At 39.1% G+C, this 22,043-nt stretch overlaps 1 protein-coding gene across 1 annotated transcript in view; it reads right to left on the bottom strand.

The window, feature by feature from the left end:
• The window catches only part of TRHDE (thyrotropin releasing hormone degrading enzyme), a 728,548-nt gene that overhangs the window by 439,851 nt on the left and 266,654 nt on the right, over window positions 1-22,043 (bottom strand). The window contains exon 3 of the mRNA XM_075856965.1: window positions 9,244-9,370. Within this exon, the coding sequence (XP_075713080.1) occupies window positions 9,244-9,370 (127 nt within the window). The remainder of the gene's footprint in view (window positions 1-9,243; window positions 9,371-22,043) is intronic.

Below are 22,043 nucleotides of genomic sequence, written 5' to 3'. Positions count from 1 at the left end.
ATATATTATATGCACCCAAAAATGGTGTAATTTAAAAATACAACTCGTTCCGCAAAAAACATGCCCTTATACGGCTTTGTCGACAGAACAAAAAAAGGGTACGACTCTTAGAATGTGACAGTGAAAAAACAAGAAATAATCTTTGGTCATTAACCCCTTAAGGACGCAGCCTAGTTTTGGCCTTAAGGCTCGGAGCCCATTTTTTTAAATCTGACATATTTCACTTTATGTGGTAATAACGTCGGAATGCTTAAACCTATCCAAGCGATTCTGAGATTGTTTTCTCGTGACACACTGGGCTTCATGTTCGGTGTAAAATTTGGTCGATATACACTACCGTTCAAAAGTTTGGGGTCACCCAGACAATTTTGTGTTTTCCATGAAAACTCACACTTATATTTATCAAATGAGTTGAAAAATGACTAGAAAATATAGTCAAGACATTGACAAGGTTAGAAATAATGATTTTTATTTGAAATAATTATTTTCTCCTTCAAACTTTGCTTTCGTCAAAGAATGCTCCATTTGCAGCAATTCCAGCATTGCAGACCTTTGGCATTCTAGCTGTTAATTTTCTTAGGTAATCGGGAGAAATTTCACCCCATGCTTCCAGAAGGCCCTCCCACAAGTTGGATTGGCTTGATGGGCACTTCTTGCGTACCATACGGTCAAACTGCTCTCACAACAGCTCTATGGGGTTGAGATCTAGTGACTGCGCTGGCCACTCCATTACAGATAGAATACCAGCTGCCGGCTTCTTCCCTAAATATTTCTTGCATCATTTGGAGGTGTGCTTTGGGTCATTGTCCTGTTGTAGGATGAAATTGGCTCCAATCATGCGCTGTCCACAGGGTATGGCATGGCGTTGCAAAATGGAGTGATAGCCTTCCTTATTCAAAATCCCTTTTACCTTGTACAAATCTCCCACTTTACCCCAGACCATCATATTACCTCCACCATGCTTGACAGATGGCATCAGGCACTCTTCCAGCATCTTTTCAGTTGTTCTGCGTCTCACAAATGTTCTTCTGTGTGATCCAAACACCTCAAACTTCGATTCGTCTGTCCATAACACTTTTTTCCAATCTCCCTCTGTCCAATGTCTGTGTGCTTTTGCCCATATTAATCTTTTCCTTTTATTAGCCAGTCTCAGATATGGCTTTTTCTTTGCCACTCTGCCCAGAAGGCCATCATCCCGGAGTCGCCTCTTCACTGTAGACTTTGACACTGGCGTTTTGCGGGTACTATTTAATGAAGCTGCCAGTTGAGGACCTGTGAGGCGTCTATTTCTCAAACTAGAGACTCTAATGTACTTGTCTTGTTGCTCAGTTGTGCAGCGGAGCCTCCCACTTCTCTTTCTACTTTGGTTAGAGCCTGTTTGTGCTGTCCTCTGAAGGGAGTAGTACGCACCGTTGTAGGAAATCTTCCGTTTCTTGGCAATTTCTCACATGGAATAGCCTTCATTTCTAAGAACAAGAATAGACTGTCGAGTTTCACATGAAAGCTCTCTTTTTCTAGCCATTTGGAGAGTTTAATCTAAGCCACAAATTTAATGCTCCAGATTCTCAACTAGCTCAAAGGAAGGTCAGTTTTATAGCTCCTCTAAACAGCAAAACTGTTTACAGCGGTGCTAACATAATTGCACAAGGGTTTTCAAGGTTTTTCTAATCATCCATTAGCCTTCTAACACAGTTAGCAAACACAATGTACCATTACAACACTGGAGTGATAAAACCAGACGTTTGCAGCTAGAATAGTCATTTACCACATTAACAATGTATAGAGTGTATTTCTGATTAATTTAATGTTGTCTTCATTGATAAAAACTGTGTTTTTCTTTAAAAAAAAAGAAAATTTCTAAGTGACCCTAAACTTTTGAACGGTAGTGTATATTCAGTGTTTATTTGTGAAAATTGCAAAATTTTGAGAACATTTTGAAAAAATAGCATTTTTCAGAATTTAAATGCATCTGCTTGTAAAACAGAAAGTTATACCACCTAAAATAGTTACTAATTCACATTTCCCATATGTCTACTTTAGATTGGCATCATTTTTTGAACATTCTTTTATTTTTCTTGGACGTTACAAGGCTTAGAACATAAACAGCAATTTCTCATATTTTTAAGAAAATGTCAAAAGCCTTTTTTTTTTAAAGTACCTGTTCAGTTCTGAAGTGGCTTTGAGGGGCCTATGTATTAGTAACCCCCATAAAACACCCCATTTTAAAAACTAGACCCCTCAAAGTATTCAAAACAGCATTTAGAAAGGTTTTTTTTAACCCTTCAGGCATTTCACAGGAATTAAAACAAAGTGGAGGTGAAATTTGCAAATTTCATTTTTCTTGCTGAATTTAAATTTTTTTTTTTTTTTTTCTGTGACACAGAAGGTTTTACCAGAGAAGTACTACTAAATATGTGTTTTCCGGATTCTGCAGTTTTTATAAATGTCCCACATGTGGCTCTAGTGTTCTAGTGGACTAAAACACAAGCCCTAGAAGAAAAGAAGCACCTAGTGTATTTTGAGGCCTCTTTTTTATTAGAATATATTTTAGGCAGCATGCCAGGTTTGAAGAGGTGTTGAGGTATCAAATCAATGGAAACCCACCAGAAGTGACCACATTTTGAAAACTACACCCCTCAAGGAATTCATTTATGGTTGTTGTTATCATTTTGACCGCACAGTTTTTTCACAGCACCTATTTGAATTGGGCTGTGAAATTAAAAAAATGTAATTTTTTCCAATAAGATGTCATTTTTGATCAAAATTTCTTATTTTCACAAGGAACAAAATACCCCATTTTGTTGCCCAATTTGTCCTTAGTGCGGCAGTACCCCATTTGTGGTGATAAACTGCCGTTTGGGCCCATGGCAGGACTCAGAAGGAAAGGACCACCATTTTGCCTACTGAAGCTTTTCTGGTGCTAAGTCATGTATGCAGAAGTCCCTGAGGTACCAGTACAGTTGAAACACCCGAGAAGTGTCCCCATTTTAAAAACGACACCCCTTAAGACATTCATCTAGAGGTGTAGTGAGCATTTTGACCCACAGGTACTGTGTAAAAGATAATGCACAGCAGATGGTGCAGAGTGAGATTTGCAATTTTCTATATATATATATATGGCATGTCAGTGTCCGATATAGTGTGCCCAGCATGTGCCACGGAGATATACACCCCATAAGATGTAATGTGGGTTCTCCCGGGTACGGCAATACCCTATATGTGGCTGTTATCAGCTGCCTGGGCACACGGTAGGGCTCAGAAGGGAAAGATGAGGGGGTTAAGCTGTGGGCAGTGCATCAGGATAAATAAAAAATGAAGTGATGTATGATAAATTCGAAAACAATCTTTCATACAGAGCCCTGGTGTTTCGGGACACGTGTCGCCTTGTTATATTGTTTCCCTCCTTATTCCCCTCATTGAGCAGACTCTGCACCTCTTTTTACTTTTTCCCTTCTTGCCAGTTTGGGGAACTTCTCCTGGAAAGTGTTGCCCTGGTACGATGCGTGTGGCCTCGCTTCCAGAAGTACTGGGTGCTCCCTCTTCTTGGTCCCTAAAGATTAGGTTCTTGATAACCACCTCTTGAAATTCCCCTCTGGCCTGCACATCGACGTAGCACGTATGCATTATATAATGCCATCTGTATGATGTACACGGCCAGCTTCTTATACCACACCCTCGATTTCCGCATGGCGCTGTAGGGCTTCAGGACTTGATCTGACAAGTCAACCCCTCCCATGTACCTATTGTAGTCCAGGATGCAGTCTGGTTTGGGGGTCTCTGTACTGGTACCTCATACAGGTACATGGGTACTGGTGTGGCCATGTATTGTTGTCAATACAAGGACATCTCTCCTGTCCTTGTACTTGACAAACAATATGTTGCTGCTAAAATGTGCCCTGCTCTAACCCCTTCTGAGTATTTGCCCAAGCAGAGTCTTAGGGAGGCCTCTCAGGTTTTTTTCTAGCAGTGCCGCATGCCACAGTACTTCTGGAAGCAAGGCACTTGAAGAGTGGGGCGCTGGTATAAAAATTATCCAGGTAGAGGTGGTAACCCTGGTCCAGCAGTGGGTGCACCAATTCCCACACAATTTTTGCATTAATTCCCAGTAAGGGGGGCATTTTGGGGGCTGAATACTGCTGTCCTTCCCTTCATATATCCTAAATTTGTACGTATACCCTGATGCACTCTCGTACAGCTTATACATCTTCACGTCATACCTTGCCCTCTTACTTGGCAGGTACTGGCGGACTTGAAGCCTCCCTTTAAAATGTACCAGGGACTCATCCATAGAAATACACTTCTCGGAGGTGTATACTTGGGCAAACCGGGCACTGAAATGGTCTAATAAGGGTCTCAGTTTGTACAAACGGTCAAAACTGGGGTTATCTCGGGGTGGGCACTGCTCATTATCCGTATAATGTAAGAAGTAAAGTATTGCCTCATAACTCATCCTGGACATGGCCATACGGTACATCGTGGTGTGGTATAAGATGTCCGTGCTCCAGTAGGTCCTAATGGATGGCTTTTTCAGAAGCCCCATGTTCAAGTGAAGTCCCCCGAACTTGGCCAACTCTGCTGCACCTACAGGGGTCCACCTGTGGGTTTGGGCATAAAATGATGTGGGGTTCTTAGTAACATACTTTTGGGCATATAAATTTGTCTGGGAGACCATAAGATCTATAAAGTCATCAGTGAAAAAGAGCTTGAAAAAGTCAATTTCACTGAGTCCTGCCGTATTACATTTTATCCCTGAGCTGCCCGTGTACTCTGGGATTTGGGGCTCATAAATGTCTGGTATTGGGGTCCAAATGGGGTCACTTCGCTCGGGGTCTTGAACTGCGGCAGGGTCATTTTGCTCGGGGGCTTCAACTGTAGTGGTGGTCCTGGGGCGTCTCCTAGGGGGTTCCTCTTCTTCATCACTGGATGAGGAGGTGGATAAATAAAACATCATCTCACTATCCAAAGACTCTGTGTCGGAGGCAAGAAATTAATTTGCCTCTTCGGCACTAAATGTACGTTGGGACATGTTTGCTTCCCTAACTAGGAGCAATAGGCTGCTACCTAAATCAGCCCAAAAAAATTGTGTTTTTATAGAACGAGTGGGCTTCCCTGAGACTAAACCTAACTAGGGCAAGGGTTCATAACACTAAACCTAACTAGATTTTATTTGAACTTCCCTGAGACTAAATCTAACTACGGCAACTATTCCCTGACACTAAACCTAACCAGATTATTCCGAGCTTCCCTAACACTAAACCTAACTACGGTGACGGGTGCCTGATACTAAACCTATCTAGATTATTCCGAGCTTCCCTGACGCTAAACCTAACTACGTGATGGACCCCTAATGCTAGATCTAACTAGGGTGATGGATAAATACAGAAAATATACATATAAATAAATACAAAAAATGTGTAAATAATAAATACTAATAAATAGACAATAAATATATAGGAAAATGAATAAATAAATACATAAAATATATGTATATATACATAAATAACCATAGATAAAAAGCACACAAAATAGGTAACATGTACATGTATTACGTTTATAAAAATAAACAAAGTGAAAGAATAGTGAATACTATAAATGCAAGTATGTATATATAAAGAATATTAAAAAAAATATATATATGCATAAAGTGTATGATGTGAGAGTAATAAATAGAGAAAAATAAGAAAAAAAAAATATATACATATATATATGCACATATATACATATATATATATATATATATATATATATATATATATATATATATGTATATATATATATATATATATATATATATATATATATATATATAAAACGAAATCCAATACACAGAGAAAGGCCCCATGGAGTTGGGCTGAAACGTTGCATGTGGTGATTAAAGATCCATTTCTTTCACTGATCTTGGAGTGCTGTCCTGTGTATTGGATTTCGTTGTTAATATGAGACACTGGTCGTGTGTCTGAACAGGTACTTGTGCACCCTGTACTGGAAGAAACGGTGCTGCTTTTGCTTTGCTTTGTTCTATATATATATACAGCGAAGGAAATAAGTATTTGATCCCTTGCTGATTTTGTAAGTTTGCCCACTATCAAAGACATGAACAGTCTAGAATTTTTAGGCTAGGTTAATTTTACCAGTGAGAGATAGATTATATAAAAAAAAAACAGAAAATCACATTGTCAAAATTACGGTATATATATTTATTTGAATTGTGCACAGAGAAATAAGTATTTGATCCCTTTGGCAAACAAGACTTAATACTTGGTGGCAAAAACCTTGTTGGCAAGCAAAGCAATCAGACGTTTTTTGTAGTTGATGATGAGGTTTGCATACATGTTAGATGGAATTTTGGCCCACTCCTCTTTGCAGATCATCTGTAAATCATTAAGATTTCGAGGCTGTCGCTTGGCAACTCGGATCTTCAGCTCCCTCCATAAGTTTTCGATGGGATTAAGGTCTGGAGACTGGCTAGGCCACTCCATGACCTTAATGTGCTTCTTTTTGAGCCACTCCTTTGTTGCCTTGGCTGTATGTTTCGGGTCATTGTCGTGCTGGAAGACCCAGCCACGAGCCATTTTTAATGACCTGGTGGAGGGAAGGAGGTTGTCACTCAGGATTTGATGGTACATGGCTCCATCCATTCTCCCATTGATGCGGTGAAGTAGTCCTGTGCCCTTAGCAGAGAAACACCCCCAAAACATAATGTTTCCACCTCCATGCTTGACAGTGGGGACGGTGTTCTTTGGGTCATAGGCAACATTTCTCTTCCTCCAAACACGGCGAGTTGAGTTAATGCCAAAGAGCTAAATTTTAGTCTCATCTGACCACAGCACCTTCTCCCAATCACTCTCAGAATCATCCAAATGTTAATTTGCAAACTTCAGACGGGCCTGTACATGTGCCTTCTTGAGCAGGGGGACCCTGCGGGCACTGCAGGATTTTAATCCATTACGGCGTAATGTCTTACCAATGGTTTTCTTGGTGACTGTGGTCCCAGCTGCCTTGAGATCATTAACAAGTTCCCCCCGTATAGTTTTCGGCTGAGCTCTCACCTTCCTCAGGATCAAGGATACCCCACGAGGTGAGATTTTGCATGGAGCCCCAGATTGATGTCGATTGACAGTCATTTTGTATGTCTTCCATTTTCTTACTATTGCACCAACAGTTGTCCCCTTCTCACCCAGCGTCTTACTTATGGTTTTGTAGCCCATTCCAGCCTTGTGCAGGTCTATGATCTTGTCCCTGACATCCTTAGAAAGCTCTTTGGTCTTGCCCATGTTGTAGAGGTTAGAGTCAGACTGATTAATTGAGTCTGTGGACAGGAGTCTTTTATACAGGTGACCATTTAAGACAGCTGTCTTTAATGCAGGCACCAAGTTGATTTGGAGCGTGTAACTGGTCTGGAGGAGGCTGAACTCTTAATGGTTGGTAAGGGATCAAATACTTATTTCTCTGTGCACAATGCAAATAAATATATATAATTTTGACAATGTGATTTTCTTTTTTTTTTGTATATATAATCTATCTCTCACTGGTAAAATTAACCTAGCCTAAAAATTCTAGACAGTTCATGTCTTTGACAGTGGGCAAACTTACAAAATCAGCAAGGGATGAAATACTTATTTCCTTCGCTGTATATATTTATATATATATATATATATATATATATATATATATATATATATATATATATATATATATATATATATATATATATATATATAAAACTATGTATTTATCCTTATTCTCTATTGGGGTGTCGTGTCCCCTACTGAGTTTAGGAGACAAATTTTGAAGCTTACTTAACTTTTCAGGCAACTTTCAGAATAAGCTGTCAAATGTGTTTTCATGAAGAACGTTTGTTTAAAGGTTGGTGACCATTTGAGATACATTGACGTAAGTTTTAAAAGTTTTGCCATCTACTACAACCAATGATGAGGCCCAGGCAAAACTATGTTCTAGCTGATGAGGCCTCAGTAACAAGAGATTGAGAATCCCTGGTCAAGAATGTTGAAGTATTAAATAAAAATTTCTTAAGGGTCGTAAATTATTGTAGAGCGGCAACTGCATTGCATTTATATTTCCCTATATACAGTAATGACAATGACAAGGACATGATAAGTTATGTTTTCCTGTCAATCTAAAGTGCTTCAGCTAAGAAAAAGCTGCCTGCTGAGTAAGAATATTTAGGAATTCTGCTTTTGCAATTTCCATTAAATAACAATGCCAATAAGATGTGAATGATCTACCCATAAGATACAGTACTATAGTAGTTGGGTACAGTAATGGTTTTAGCTTTAGATTTTATTCCGAATGTATAAGAATACTTGAAAACTGACAATCATGTTGCAAGCCAGAGACAAGGTGTCTCCTCCATTCCCATACACCTTATGCAAGGTAATACAATGAAACTGATCACAGGGGAAAGCATTAAAGGATAAATTTCTGACTTGTCATAGTGGCATGTTTGAAGATTTGATTAGTGTGGGTCCAGATCCTGAGACCACCACCAGATGCTGAAATTAAATGGCAAAAGCATTTAGCTGCACACTGTGCCCCTTTGTATATTATTGGCTTTTCTCAATGGAAAGTCTTATAGAAAGTATATTCTGTACATTGCTTTGCATCTCCAAGAAGAGCCGAGCAAAGCCTATCCAAGCCAAAGGGGCACTTCTTCTGCTACTCCATTTCAGTAATCGTGGACGTCTCAGGACCCGGACCCCACCAATCGAGACTACAGATATGTCCCTGTGAAATGTCAGAAGTTTTTTTTCAAAGACAGTTACCCTTCAACTAGGTTAACCCTCGACATAGCACTTAATATCAAAGTTTTAATTTTAGTTTTAATTTTGTTAACAGCAATGCACTCCTTAACAAGATGTGCTTGCTGTTAGCTTACTAACATACATCATCAAGAAAAGACAACATATATATACATTAGCAGTCAGGAAAAAGTTCAAGTCTGAAATATTTTTTTTAAGTTCTTTTATATTACCTCTTAACATATATTTTTTATATACGTCATACAGTGTATATATATATATATATATATATATATATATATATATATATATATATATATATATATATATATTTATTTATTTAAATAAAAAACAATAAAAACAAACCGATTTAGGCATTCTAGTGTCTTGATTTACCATTTAAGGTTGTTTTAGGTGTTGTACATAATGGCAAAAAGTTTGACATGTTGTCTTAACCTACCCTTATAAGTTTTTTTCCGCTTACCTAGTTTTGGCAAAGAATATGGAACTTTGAAGTAATCCTCATAGAATTCCAAAAGCCTTTTTGTTATATTGAGGGCATAGTCCCCAGATCCTCTTCTTATTGCGTCTGGTCGTGCATATAATCTGACCTAAAAGGAAAAGAAAACACACTACAAGTTAAGAAGACTTGACACTTCTTGTAATATGAGTTACAGATGGAAAAACTAGTATGTTCAGGCACTTATATAAATAGAAGATACAATTGCTAGTTTTTTTTTAACCTAAAAGGATTCAGCCCCAAACTGTATTGTAATGAAATCTTTTTTTTCATTAGCTCCAAAAAAGATTTATGTCATTTTAATGTCAAGAAAATATTTCAAAGGAATTACTCACATGTGTTTGCAAAAGATATGATGCTACACTGTATTAGCAAAATGGATATCAATTTTATATGCAGGTAGGGTGTGCTGGAACACTCAAAAAAGGAAAAAAATATTATTGAGGTTATTTTTTTTTTTCTCCTAATGCATGAAAATAATACTTGGCGGAATATAAAACTGCCGCACAGCCCTTATGATATTTCCTCTGTAGATGTTATTTATATAGAGCTAAACTGCTGCATGAAATAAACCTTGTTTAAGTTATTTTCCCAACAGACAATTAATATTGCAGATCTATTGCTGCTGTTCACTGCTAAACATCCTTGTACTTTTCTGCATGCTTTTAAATGCTCTAGTTTTAACTTAAATACTATCATAAAATGCTGAAAAAAGTATTGTTATTTAAATTATTAACAATTATTCATACAGAACTCATAAATAATGCTGTCAATGGGGAGAATAATTACAGTGAGCAGCTCTATTCACCAGCCAACATGCTAGCTTTATTCTGCAAAATACACATTTACATAAAAGTACGTTCTTTAAAGAATAGTTGGGATAAAAATAATAATATTGTAGACTCTGTGCTATGATTTCTTATGGGTAGAAGCAATTTATCATGCACTCATAATATGTAGAGTGAGTAAGGCCTGCGGTCTCACACACTGCTTTCTCCTCCGGCCGAAGCCCATAGGGTGCGTGCGCGCGCTCATCCCCGGTATTAATAATATCACACCAGACCAATCCCAGCACACCTAGGACTTTAAAAGGAACTCTGCCCACTTCCTTATTTCCTTTAGCAATGTTGAATCTAACCCTGTGTTGGTCTGCAAAGGTTCCCAAGTATTATCCTGTATCCCGTATTCTGTTTCCCGTATCCTGTATCTTGTATCCAGTGTCTGTGTTCGTTGTCAAGTCCAGAGTCTGTGACGACTTCAGTATCTGTGTCCGGTGTCCGTGCCAAGTCTAGTGTCCGTGACAACTTCAGTATCTGTGTCTGGTGTCCGTGCCAAGTCCAGTGTCTGTGACGACTTCAGTATCCGTGTCCGTGCCAAGTCCAGTGTTTGTGATGACTTCAGTATCTGTGTCCGGTGTCCATGCCAAGTCCAGTGTCTGTGACGACTTCAGTATCCATGTCCGGTGTCTGTGCCAAGTTCATTGTCCGGGACGACTTATGTATCCATGTCCTGTATTCGAGCTCCCAGCTAATAGATGGGGATCCTAAACAGGGAATTCTTTCTATAAACTCAGGATTTTTGAATGGGATATTTGATAACTGGTTCTCTAAACTAAATAAATCTTTTAGAGCTGGCATTAAAAGGGCTGTTCGGTTTCAGAAAATGATTATTATATTTTTGTATAATGGAAGTTATAACATTTTCCAATATACTTATATTGTATATTGTATTAATTCCACACAGTTTTCCAGATCCATGCTTGTTGTTGTTCAGTAGGAACATTCTTTGTTTTTTTCCAGTGGATAAAATTCTGTCTATGGTCATGTGATGGACACACAGCTGCAGGGCTCGTTACAGTTACAATATGTTTATCAGATGTCTTCAAACAATCCCAGCACATCTGCACCTCTGTGTCTTGACCATGACCATAGACAAAATGTTATCCACTGGAAGTAAACAAATGTTTCTACTGAATAACAACAAGCAGAGATCTTGAAAAACATGTAGAATTAATACAGAAAGTATTTTGGAAAATTGGATAACTTTTAATTATACAAAAAATACCATTAATTTGCTGAAACCGGCCAACCCCTTTAAGTGTGCCAATTATCTGAGTGTAAGGAACGACCTGGGTGGTGTATGGACCTGTTGCGGCAAAGATGGTTTGATGACAAAAGACTTATGGCAACTCAACTTTACTGGGCCGATGTTCAAGGCACACCCTGCCACAGATGGAAAACAATAACACTTCTCAATATGAGAGGCACAGTTCTTAGACACGGTTCCTAGAGACGGATGATAGCTGGCTCACACTTTGTCACAGACAGAGTCATGGTGGATTATTTTTTATACAGGGGTTGGTCGGCAATTTCATATATATAAAAAAATTGGATAGCACTCCTGGTAGAGATGTTGAGGTGCTGTGAGGGTTCGGGTTTGGCAAACCCACAATAGTCATTCAGCAAATAACCCAAGCACTCAAACGTATGAATGAATATTCAAGCCTATGGGGACGAGCAATCGTAGTAAAGATCGACGATCGCTCGCCCCATACATTACTGATAATTGCTCCTTTTAAATGAGCTGTCCTGTTGATCGACGTTCGTTTTCACGGTTTATATCGGGCTGTGTAAGAGGATCTTTAAAAACGGAATTCTTCAAACTGTACTGAACTCACTGAACTCTTCCAGTAAGAAGTGCTGGTATATAAATGTTATATATAGAATAATAGGAAGATGTGACTTTCAAGTAAGGTTTCTAAGTGAAATATTGTTTGTTATAAAATGTTGAACTTTTTTGTGGTTGTCATGCAATTTTGAAAGTTTATACAGTATATATTAGCGCCTATTACAACAAAATCTAATAAAATATATATGTTGCATGAAGAAAGTTAAAACAATGCTGGATCTTAGGGGACATGATATACTACTGTGTCGTCTTTGTACATTGTGCTTTTATATATGCAACTTAGTACCTTTTGATGTTCACATAAAATACTATATGAAGTATGAAAGCTTTTTCATCTGTTTTCTAGAATCGTATAGAAGTGAGAGCAGAATAGAAACTTTTCTTTGAATAATTTACTTGTTTTTTTTTAACTAATCCAAAATAATATATTTTCTGTATAGTACAAAGTTTCCATGACACAGTGTATAATTCCGAACTACATTCACCATAATTATTATTGTAAAACTTTATGTATAACTTTGTAAATACAACCCTGAATCTGAATGTTAAATATAAATATCATAGGAAATGTCACTACCATGTTCATATCACATCCTATCTCCTTTCAGACCAAAATAATAAGTAATATCGCTACCAGGAATATCCCCTGTCAAAAGATCTAAAATGTTTATGCTTAAAAGCTATCCAATTATAAGTAAAGGTACTTTTGCCAAACAGCCTTTGTGTTTTATACATTTTTAAAAAATCTAAAGTTTCAGTTTTTCTTGCTGCAAGACAGGTGGATTTTGTTCTTTTTTTTTTTCTTTCCTGTGTTGGGGTGGCTGGGAGGAAATCGGTGTGGAAGTTGGATAAAATGGATAATAAAATATAAGTGATTAATTACAGCAAGGTTGTTCTCTGTTTCTATACGAGACTATATTATGACTGAATAAAGAATTATACTTTTTTTTATCACAATGAGTTACATGTCCTTGAGTCCTCACGTGGGAAATTTCTAATGGTTTATTCACTCCATCTTGTTCTTTCAAATTGCTTTCAGATGATGGGTGATAACCTACAATGGCAGCCATTACAGATCATGAATCCAACTCCATATTTATCCAGAACCAAAATGATTCACATGCAGAATTACATTCCATAAGGCCTTATACACACAACCGTATTATAGCTCTGTAGAAGTTCTGAGTTGTCCGGAGCCATAATATGGCAACTATGCGAGTCTATGGGGCCATATTGTACTTTTGTATGGTAAAAAGGTATACAGAGGCATGCTCCATTGGATAATGTGATAGCTGTGATATTAAATATTTCAGTAATACAGTGTGGAGGTGCTATACGGGGGCACAAGGAGTGCCCATGGCTCCATTGTACGTAGCTGTGGGGACTCCCTTTGCCGTGATACTGGCTCCATGCAGACATCTCTGCACTGTTAATGATGCCTAACATTACCTGCAGATTGCTGGTGGATAACTCTTTTGGGCACTGTAATGGCTGCCATTAGAGAGTATCGGTCGGCTCTCTTATGGTGTCTGCTTTGTTGAGTGCATGTATTCCCTGTGTAGTGACAATGCTGGAACACCTTTTCTTCAGTCTCTGCTTTGTACAATTACTTTGTTTTTCCTCCTTGATATGTGTGAATGAGCTTACCACTGGGCATTACCAAGTTTCCCAGCACATTTTCATAGTACTTTAAATAGTGCCAAAAAATACTACAACTCCTCACGCAAAAAATAAGCACTCACACCACTTCATTGACAGAAAAATAAAAAAGTTATGGCTCTTGGAAGGCAGGTAGTAAAAAACGAAAATTAAAAAGCAAAGAATGGCTCGTCCGACGCGGTTCCTGCGTCAAAATCAGCGCCAAAAACTATGTGTGAACAGGGCCTTTAGGTTATTTCTAATTAAGATTATGTGTAAAAATGTTTTAGAAGTACAAAGTGCACTTCAGTGAGATGTAATCCAACCCTTTCACAAGGAAAAATGCAAGAACTTGGCGTCAAACTGAATACCAGTTGTAATGACTATCCCAAAAAGTTTCTGGTTTCTGTTCTCTAACCAATACAATTCTAGATTTAATTTTACATTGCAGCTTTGAAAATGAAAGAAGTCATCTGATATTTGCCTGCATTGAGCTATCACAATGATTCGCTTTATATGACAATATCAGGTCTGCTACATCTACATTGGGAAATAATTCACTGTACTCTACGATATATTCACTTGTGCTCCCACAAGATAGGAAAATTGTAATTCACTGAAGTGATGAATGAGTAAAACGTATCAATTTTATTTCATAACTCTCTAAAAACAGGGGTACAATCACCACTGTGAAAAAGCCCCACCGTGTGCATTAAAAACGTATTAAACACATACTCCAATTACTGGTTCAATTGTGAACCCTCTCTAACTGGGTATACTTGAAAGATACAAATTGGGATCAGCGTTTTAACATTGGTGTAACAGTGGATAAGACCCTAAAACACACCAGAGCATGCAGTTACCGCTCCTAAATAATCTGGTGCTAGGGTGAACAACAGTGCCGCTGTAACCTACGCTATGATCCCTCACTAACCTGACCCTACGCGTTTCTATACATATCATCAGGGGTCTGTAACTTAGTCATTCTGGCTATGGTGCCAGCGATATTCAAACATTAGCAGATAACATGGATGTCAGCGGCACGCTTCACTCGGGACCCAGAGTTGATATAGCTAATACTCCTCCCCCCGGGCTTCGGCAGTGCACTTCAAAACAGCCAATCACAATGGCCCACCAAATTTGTGACGCCTGACCATGTGACTCCCGGCCGTCAGCTGACGTACCCGGAAGACACATCGACAACATCAACCGAACGCGCAGGCGCAGTGGGAGGCTGAAAGCGCATCTTTTACTGCACATAAACCCATACTCATCAGGGATAGAGTATGATAATAACATTAGGGTAAAAATTGCGGATCAGCTCAAAACCGCAACTCAGCTGCCGTAGATAAAACACCTTCTCTGTAAATACACTTTGCATGGATAAATAAGCGATATTCACATTTGCCACACTAAAGGATCTGAATCATTTATTTAGAAAGGAACAACTATACCTGTTAAACAATAATGGTATACTACAAGTAACTGTATGATATCCAGCTACACATACATTTTAGCACCCGCAAGTTGTAAAATTGGGATATCTATTTAAATAAAACAGGTATAGTTTGTTTGCTCATTAAGACCTTCAGGCTGTACACAAGCCAGTCTATAGATCCACTGGGCCTCTTTACGCAAAATGAGATTGTCCCAGTCCCCTCCCCGTTTTGGAGGACGCACCAGTTCAATCGCCTGGAATTTTAAACATTCTGCTCTGCCCTGATGTTTTGCATGTACATGTTTAGAAATGGGAGTATCTCTTTCATTAATAACATCTCCAACATGTTCTCTAATCCGGCGCCGAAACTGACGCACCGTTTTGCCCACATAGTTCAGTGGGCATGGACATGTTATCAAATAAACCACCCCTGCTGTTTTACAGTTAACAAAGTCTCGAATGTCATACTCGACTTTGGTGGTAACACTCTTGAATTTTTTCCCATTCTGGATAAAGTCACAAGCTTTACAACTGCCACATCTATGTGTGCCTGGTATCTGCCTATTCAACTAGGTTCCTTTTTGTGTAATAGGGTCAAAACAGCTATGCATCACCCTATCTCTGATGTTTTTGCCTCTACGGAACGTAACTGAAGGCCATTGTGTAATCTGATCCGCCAAGTCCACATCTGCACTAAGGATACGCCAGTATCTTTTTAATATTTTCATAATCTCAGATTGTTTGGAGTCAAAGGTACCAATAAGTCTCGTAACTCTTTCTACCTTCCGTTGTCTAGGGACTAACAGACTCTGCCTGTCTGAATCCCTCGCTCCCTCATAGGCTTTTTTGATTACCCCCTTGGGGAAGCCTCTCTCTTTAAATCTATTTGTGAGATCTTGTGACTGTAGCTCAAAATCATCCATAGAGCTACAATTCCGGCGTACTCTCATAAATTGGCCTCTGGGGATACCTCGTTTGAGGGGATAAGGGTGACAACTATCCCATTGTAAAAAGCTGTTAGTGGCTGTCTCCTTGCGGTGTACTTTAGTACGAATTGTGCATTCCTTTGTTTTCATAATCTTGAGATCTAGAAAAGATAATTCCTGATCACTGATTTCACATGTAAACCTCAGCCCTAAATTGTTTACATTAAGGGCTGCCACAAAGGTATTGAATTCCTCAACTGTGGAATTCCAAAGCAACAACACGTCATCAATATATCTAATCTATATGCCTATTGATGAAGTCCACTTTGCAAATTTTTTTCCCAAACACTACTGTCTCTTCCCACCAACCAAGATATAAATTCGCATAGGTGGGAGCAGTAGGACTCCCAATTGCTGTGCCACGTTGCTGATGAAAAATGCGATCCTCAAAGATAAATATGTTCCTTTCTAACACAAAATGTAACAGTTGCAACACAAGCTGGTTGTGAGCTGGTTGTGAGCCAAATATTGAGTGCCTCGAGATCTTAAATTCCTCTATTCCACATGAGCTTGGCTGTGAGGCAGTGGAATATTTTTAAGATCTCGAGGCACTCAATATTTTGCTCACAACCAGCTTGTGTTGCAACTGTTACATTTTGTGTTAGAAAGGAACGTATTTATCTTTGAGGATCGCATTTTTCATCAGCAACGTGGCACAGCAATGGGGAGTCCTACTGCTCCCACCTATGCAAATTTATATCTTGGTTGGTGGGAAGAGACAGTAGTGTTTGGGGAAAATTTTGCAAAGTGGACTTCATCAATATGCATATGTATTAGATATATTGATGACGTGTTGTTGCTTTGGAATTCCACAGTTGAGGAATTCAATACCTTTGTGGCAGCCCTTAATGTAAACAATTTAGGGCTGAGGTTTACATGTGAAATCAGTGATCAGGAATTATCTTTTCTAGATCTCAAGATTATGAAAACTAAGCAATGCACAATTCGTACTAAAGTACACCGCAAGGAGACAGCCACTAACAGCTTTTTACAATGGGATAGTTGTCACGCTTATCCCCTCAAACGAGGTATCCCCAGAGGCCAATTTATGAGAGTACGCCGGAATTGTAGCTCTATGGATGATTTTGAGCTACAGTCACAAGATCTCACAAATAGATTTAAAGAGAGAGGCTTCCCCAAGGGGGTAATCAAAAAAGCCTATGAGGGAGAGAGGGATTCAGACAGGCAGAGTCTGTTAGTCCCTAGACAACGGAAGGTAGAAAGAGTTACGAGACTTATTGGTACCTTTGACTCCAAACAATCTGAGATTATGAAAATATTAAAAAGATACTGGCGTATCCTTAGTGCAGATGTGGACTTGGCGGATCAGATTACACAATGGCCTTCAGTTACGTTCCGTAGAGGCAAAAACATCAGAGATAGGGTGATGCATAGCTGTTTTGACCCTATAACACAAAAAGGAACCTGGTTGAATAGTCAGATACCAGGCACACATAGATGTGGCAGTTGTAAAGCTTGTGACTTTATCCAGAATGGGAAAAAATTCAAGAGTGTTACCACCAAAGTCGAGTATGACATTCGAGACTTTGTTAACTGTAAAACAGCAGGGGTGGTTTATTTGATAACATGTCCATGCCCACTGAACTATGTGGGCAAAACGGTGCGTCAGTTTCGGCGCCGGATTAGAGAACATGTTGGAGATGTTATTAATGAAAGAGATACTCCCATTTCTAAACATGTACATGCAAAACATCAGGACAGAGCAGAATGTTTAAAATTCCAGGTCGATTGAACTGGTGCGTCCTCCAAAACGGGGAGGGGACTGGGACAATCTCATTCTGCGTAAAGAGGCCCAGTGGATCTATAGACTGGCTTGTGTACAGCCTGAAGGTCTTAATGAGCAAACAAACTATACCTGTTTTATTTAAATAGATATCCCAATTTTACAACTTGCGGGTGCTAAAATATATGTGTAGCTGGATATCATACAGTTACTTGTAGTATACCATTATTGTTTAACCCCTTAATGACCGGGCCTGAAAAGACCTTAATGACCAGCTAAATTTTTCTGTCTTTGCCTCTCTGCGTTTCAGCAGCCATAACGTTTTTATTTTTTCATTGACGTGGCTGTATGAGGCCTTGTTTTATGCGAGAGAAATAGTATTTTTTTTTTCCCACAGTTTGGGGGTAAAAAAAATTTTTTTTACGGCGTGAATATAGGAAACAGCGATTCTCGGAATCGTTTTTTTTGTTTATTTTTTATCCCGTTGACGTTTCACGCCAAATAACCCATTAGATTAATTCTTCAGGCTATTACGGTCGTGTAGATACCTAATATGCATATGTTTTTTGTTTTTATTTAGTGTAGGGGCAATAAAATGTATTTAATGCAAAATAAAGACTCTTTTTGTGACTTTTTTTATTTATTTATTTGTTTTGTTACTTTTTTTTTTTTAAATCCCATCAGGGGTTCACTTTATTTTTTACTTGTAATGTATTAGCATACTTCTGTACGCTAATACATTACACTGTGTCTCTATGACACAGGCTGCTGATCGGGCAGCACATAGTGTGTCCGAACAGCAGGCACATGGAACAGACAGCCCTGGGGTCCTTTGTAGGTCCCCAGGGCTGACTGCAGAGGGATTCCCCGGTGTTTGATCTTGCCGCGGTCACGGACCGCGGTAATCAAAGGGTTAAACAGCTGGTGTCCGAATGTGTGCCGACCCCAGCTGTGTTCAGGAGGCTGCTCTAAGATCAGGAGCTGTTAGTAACAGCTCCTGCTTAGAGGATGAGTGCTCTCACGAGCGCTCATCAGCCTAATCTACAGCGACGCCAAAAGACGTCTCTGTAGATTAAGCAACCGCACCGCCTGACGTCAAAAGACAGTGGGCGGTCGGGAAGGTGTTAACAGGTATAGTTGTTCCTTTCTAAATAAATAATTCAGATCCTTTAGTGTGGCAAATGTGAATATCGCTTATTTATCCATGCAAAGTGTATTTACAGAGAAGGTGTTTTATCTACGGCAGCTGAGTTGCGGTTTTGAGCTGATCCGCAATTTTTACCCTAATGTTATTATCATACTCTATCCCTGATGAGTATGGGTTTATGTGCAGTAAAAAATGCGCTTTAAGCCTCCCACTGCACCTGCGCGTTCGGTTGATGTTGTCGATGTGTCTTCCGGGTACGTCAGCTGACGGCCGGGAGTCACATGGTCAGGCGTCACGAATGTGGTGGGCCATTGTGATTGGCTGTTTTGAAGTGCACTGCCGAAGCCCGGGGGGAGGAGTATTAGCTATATCAACTCTGGGTCCCGAGTGAAGCGTGCCGCTGACATCCATGCGCGCACGCTTCCGTGTTGTACAGCAGAATATCTGCTAATGTTTGAATATCGCTGGCACCATAGCCAGAATGACCAAGTTACAGACCCCTGATAATATGTATAGAAACGCGTAGGGTCAGGTTAGTGAGGGATCATAGTGTAGGTTACAGCGGCACTGTTGTTCACCCTAGCACCAGATGATTTAGGAGCGGTAACTGCAGGCTCTGGTGTCTTTTAGGGTCTTATCCACTGTTACACCAATGTTAAAACGCTGATCCCAATTTGTATCTTTCAAGTATACCCAGTTAGAAAGGGTTCACAATTGAACCAGTAATTGGAGTATGTGTTTAATACGTTTTTAATGCACACGGTGGGGTTTTTTCACAGTGGTGATTGTACCCCTGTTTTTAAAGAGTTATTAAATAAAATTGATACGTTTTACTCATTCATCACTTCAGTGAATTACATCTACATTGGGGACACAAATGAGCAGCAAAAAATGTCTGTTTAAACAGTAATACTAGTGACAGATTCACATGGTGCTAATTCAAAGTAAGCTTTCCCTTTAAATCACATTCCAGTATCGGCAGTTGCGGAAGTGATTAATATGATCTCTCCATTGACATTACCTTCATTAAATCAACATGTTTTTATGACATAGCTATCAAGTTGGAAGATGTAAAGCATTTAATCACATGGAACCAAACAAACTAACTTCATCTCACACATCTAACTAACTCATAGGTGTTAATTCATTTAGAGATCATTAATGAAAAGTTCATCTTTCACACCTTTTAATCATCTTACTAAAGTTTAAGTGATGAAAGAAATTCAACATTTTATGGAGAACTTGAAAAGATTTAATGAAATCAAACCGGCTAGACGGAAAAGTAAGCGAAAAAGCAGCTGAAGAGAAACAAAATCATAGAGAGCATCTTAATTTAACTCTCTGTAGGAGCCACTGACAAGAACACATGCTTATAGCTTCCTCTGCATGGAACCAATGATCTGGAACACCTATGTTACCACAGAAACAAGGAATATAGCAGATCATGGTATTCAAAAGAAGGTAACGCAGAGAAGCGCATGGACTTTCATGGTTGAATTTAATTATATTCTTTTAACTAGTCAGTGTCAGTTTAACCGTGCACATACTGTGTATAGTGAAGAACCTTTTTATGTGTATAGAGAAAAACTGTATTCGATCTGTTATACAGCTAGATCATTAGCTTAGCAGATCCCTAAAAACATTTGTTTACAGAATGAAATATTTAGACCATTAACTTGCTGAACATATAGCCCTGACAGACACAGCTGTTTGCCATAGAGTTGTATATGTCGCCCAGTGACTCTCATTGTGAAAATAAATGCAATATAGGTTTTTTTTTTCGGGTACGTTTTATAAACAGTAATGCATAAAAAGTATATTGACACATGTGAACTAAACATATGCCAATAGGTCACTTTTTTGGAATATATCATGCCCATTATCTAATGGTGCATTCAAAGCCTTAAAGGGTTATACCCAACTTCCTTGGTAATTTATTTTTTTTGAGAATTCATTTATATATGAAAAAAAGTAGTATTTTGCAGTCATTCACCTATCAATACTTCTCATGGCTCCTTCTGTTTGCCATGCTTCCCGTTCCCTGGCATCTCCTGAAATGTGTGAGTGTCACTCACCCTTCTCTCTGTTTGCCAGCAAGTGCCACTGTGATAAAATCACAGTACTGCTTCCTTCTTTGTGGGAGCTCCAGATTCTGCTATCATAAACTTCTAAAAGCATCCTCAGTGCATACGAAGGGAACGGCTCACGGTCTACTGCGCATGCCCTCGAGCCGGCCATAACAAATAATATGATGAGCAGGGGAAGAGGAAGGGTCAGGAAGAAAGTGCGCAGACGAAGTCTCAAAGGGGACTAGATGGTCCCAAAATGTAGTATAAATTTAGTAAATGACAAAGAAATGAGGTTTCTCCTCACCTTGGAGCTACTGGACCTTCCGAGCGACATGGGTTAGTCACTCATTTCTTTGTCATTTACTAAATTTATACTACAGAACCGATAAAAACACAGGGACATATACAAAAACACCGAAAAAGGCCATACTTACAAATGGACACAGCCAGGCCAGAAATGCTGATGAATGGGCGAGCAGGTGCTTTAAATAATAATAGCCACTCCCACTAGTCTTGAGGGGAGTGGTGTGTGGTGCATGGGATGTGTAGTAAGAAATAATAAATGAATAGTGTGTGTGCAAGTGTAATACTATAAGTGAAATATAGGGGGCAGTAATAAATGAAGTGCCTCAATAGAAATAAATGGATAAAGGGGTGCAAGTGAGTGAAACATGGAGGGATAGTGTGTACGTCATTTATTACTGCCCCCTATATTTCACTTATAGTATTACACTTGCACACACACTATTCATTTATTATTTCTTACTACACATCCCATGCACCACACACCACTCCCCTCAAGACTAGTGGGAGTGGCTATTATTATTTAAAGCACCTGCTCGCCCTTTCATCAGCATTTCTGGCCTGGCTGTGTCCATTTGTAAGTATGGCCTTTTTCGGTGTTTTTGTATATGTCCCTGTGTTTTTATCGGTTCTGTTTGTGCATCAGGAACGTTCTGTTCCAGTTTAGGATTTAGGGACTCGCAAGTCTGGGGATCCTTGTCGTGGATTGCGAGCTTGCGTCCTTTTGGCCAAAATGATTACCAATACCCCA

The sequence above is a fragment of the Rhinoderma darwinii genome, chromosome 3 (assembly GCF_050947455.1).
Source record: "Rhinoderma darwinii isolate aRhiDar2 chromosome 3, aRhiDar2.hap1, whole genome shotgun sequence".
NCBI lineage: Eukaryota > Metazoa > Chordata > Amphibia > Anura > Rhinodermatidae > Rhinoderma > Rhinoderma darwinii.
This window is presented reverse-complemented; position numbering and strand designations above follow the sequence as displayed.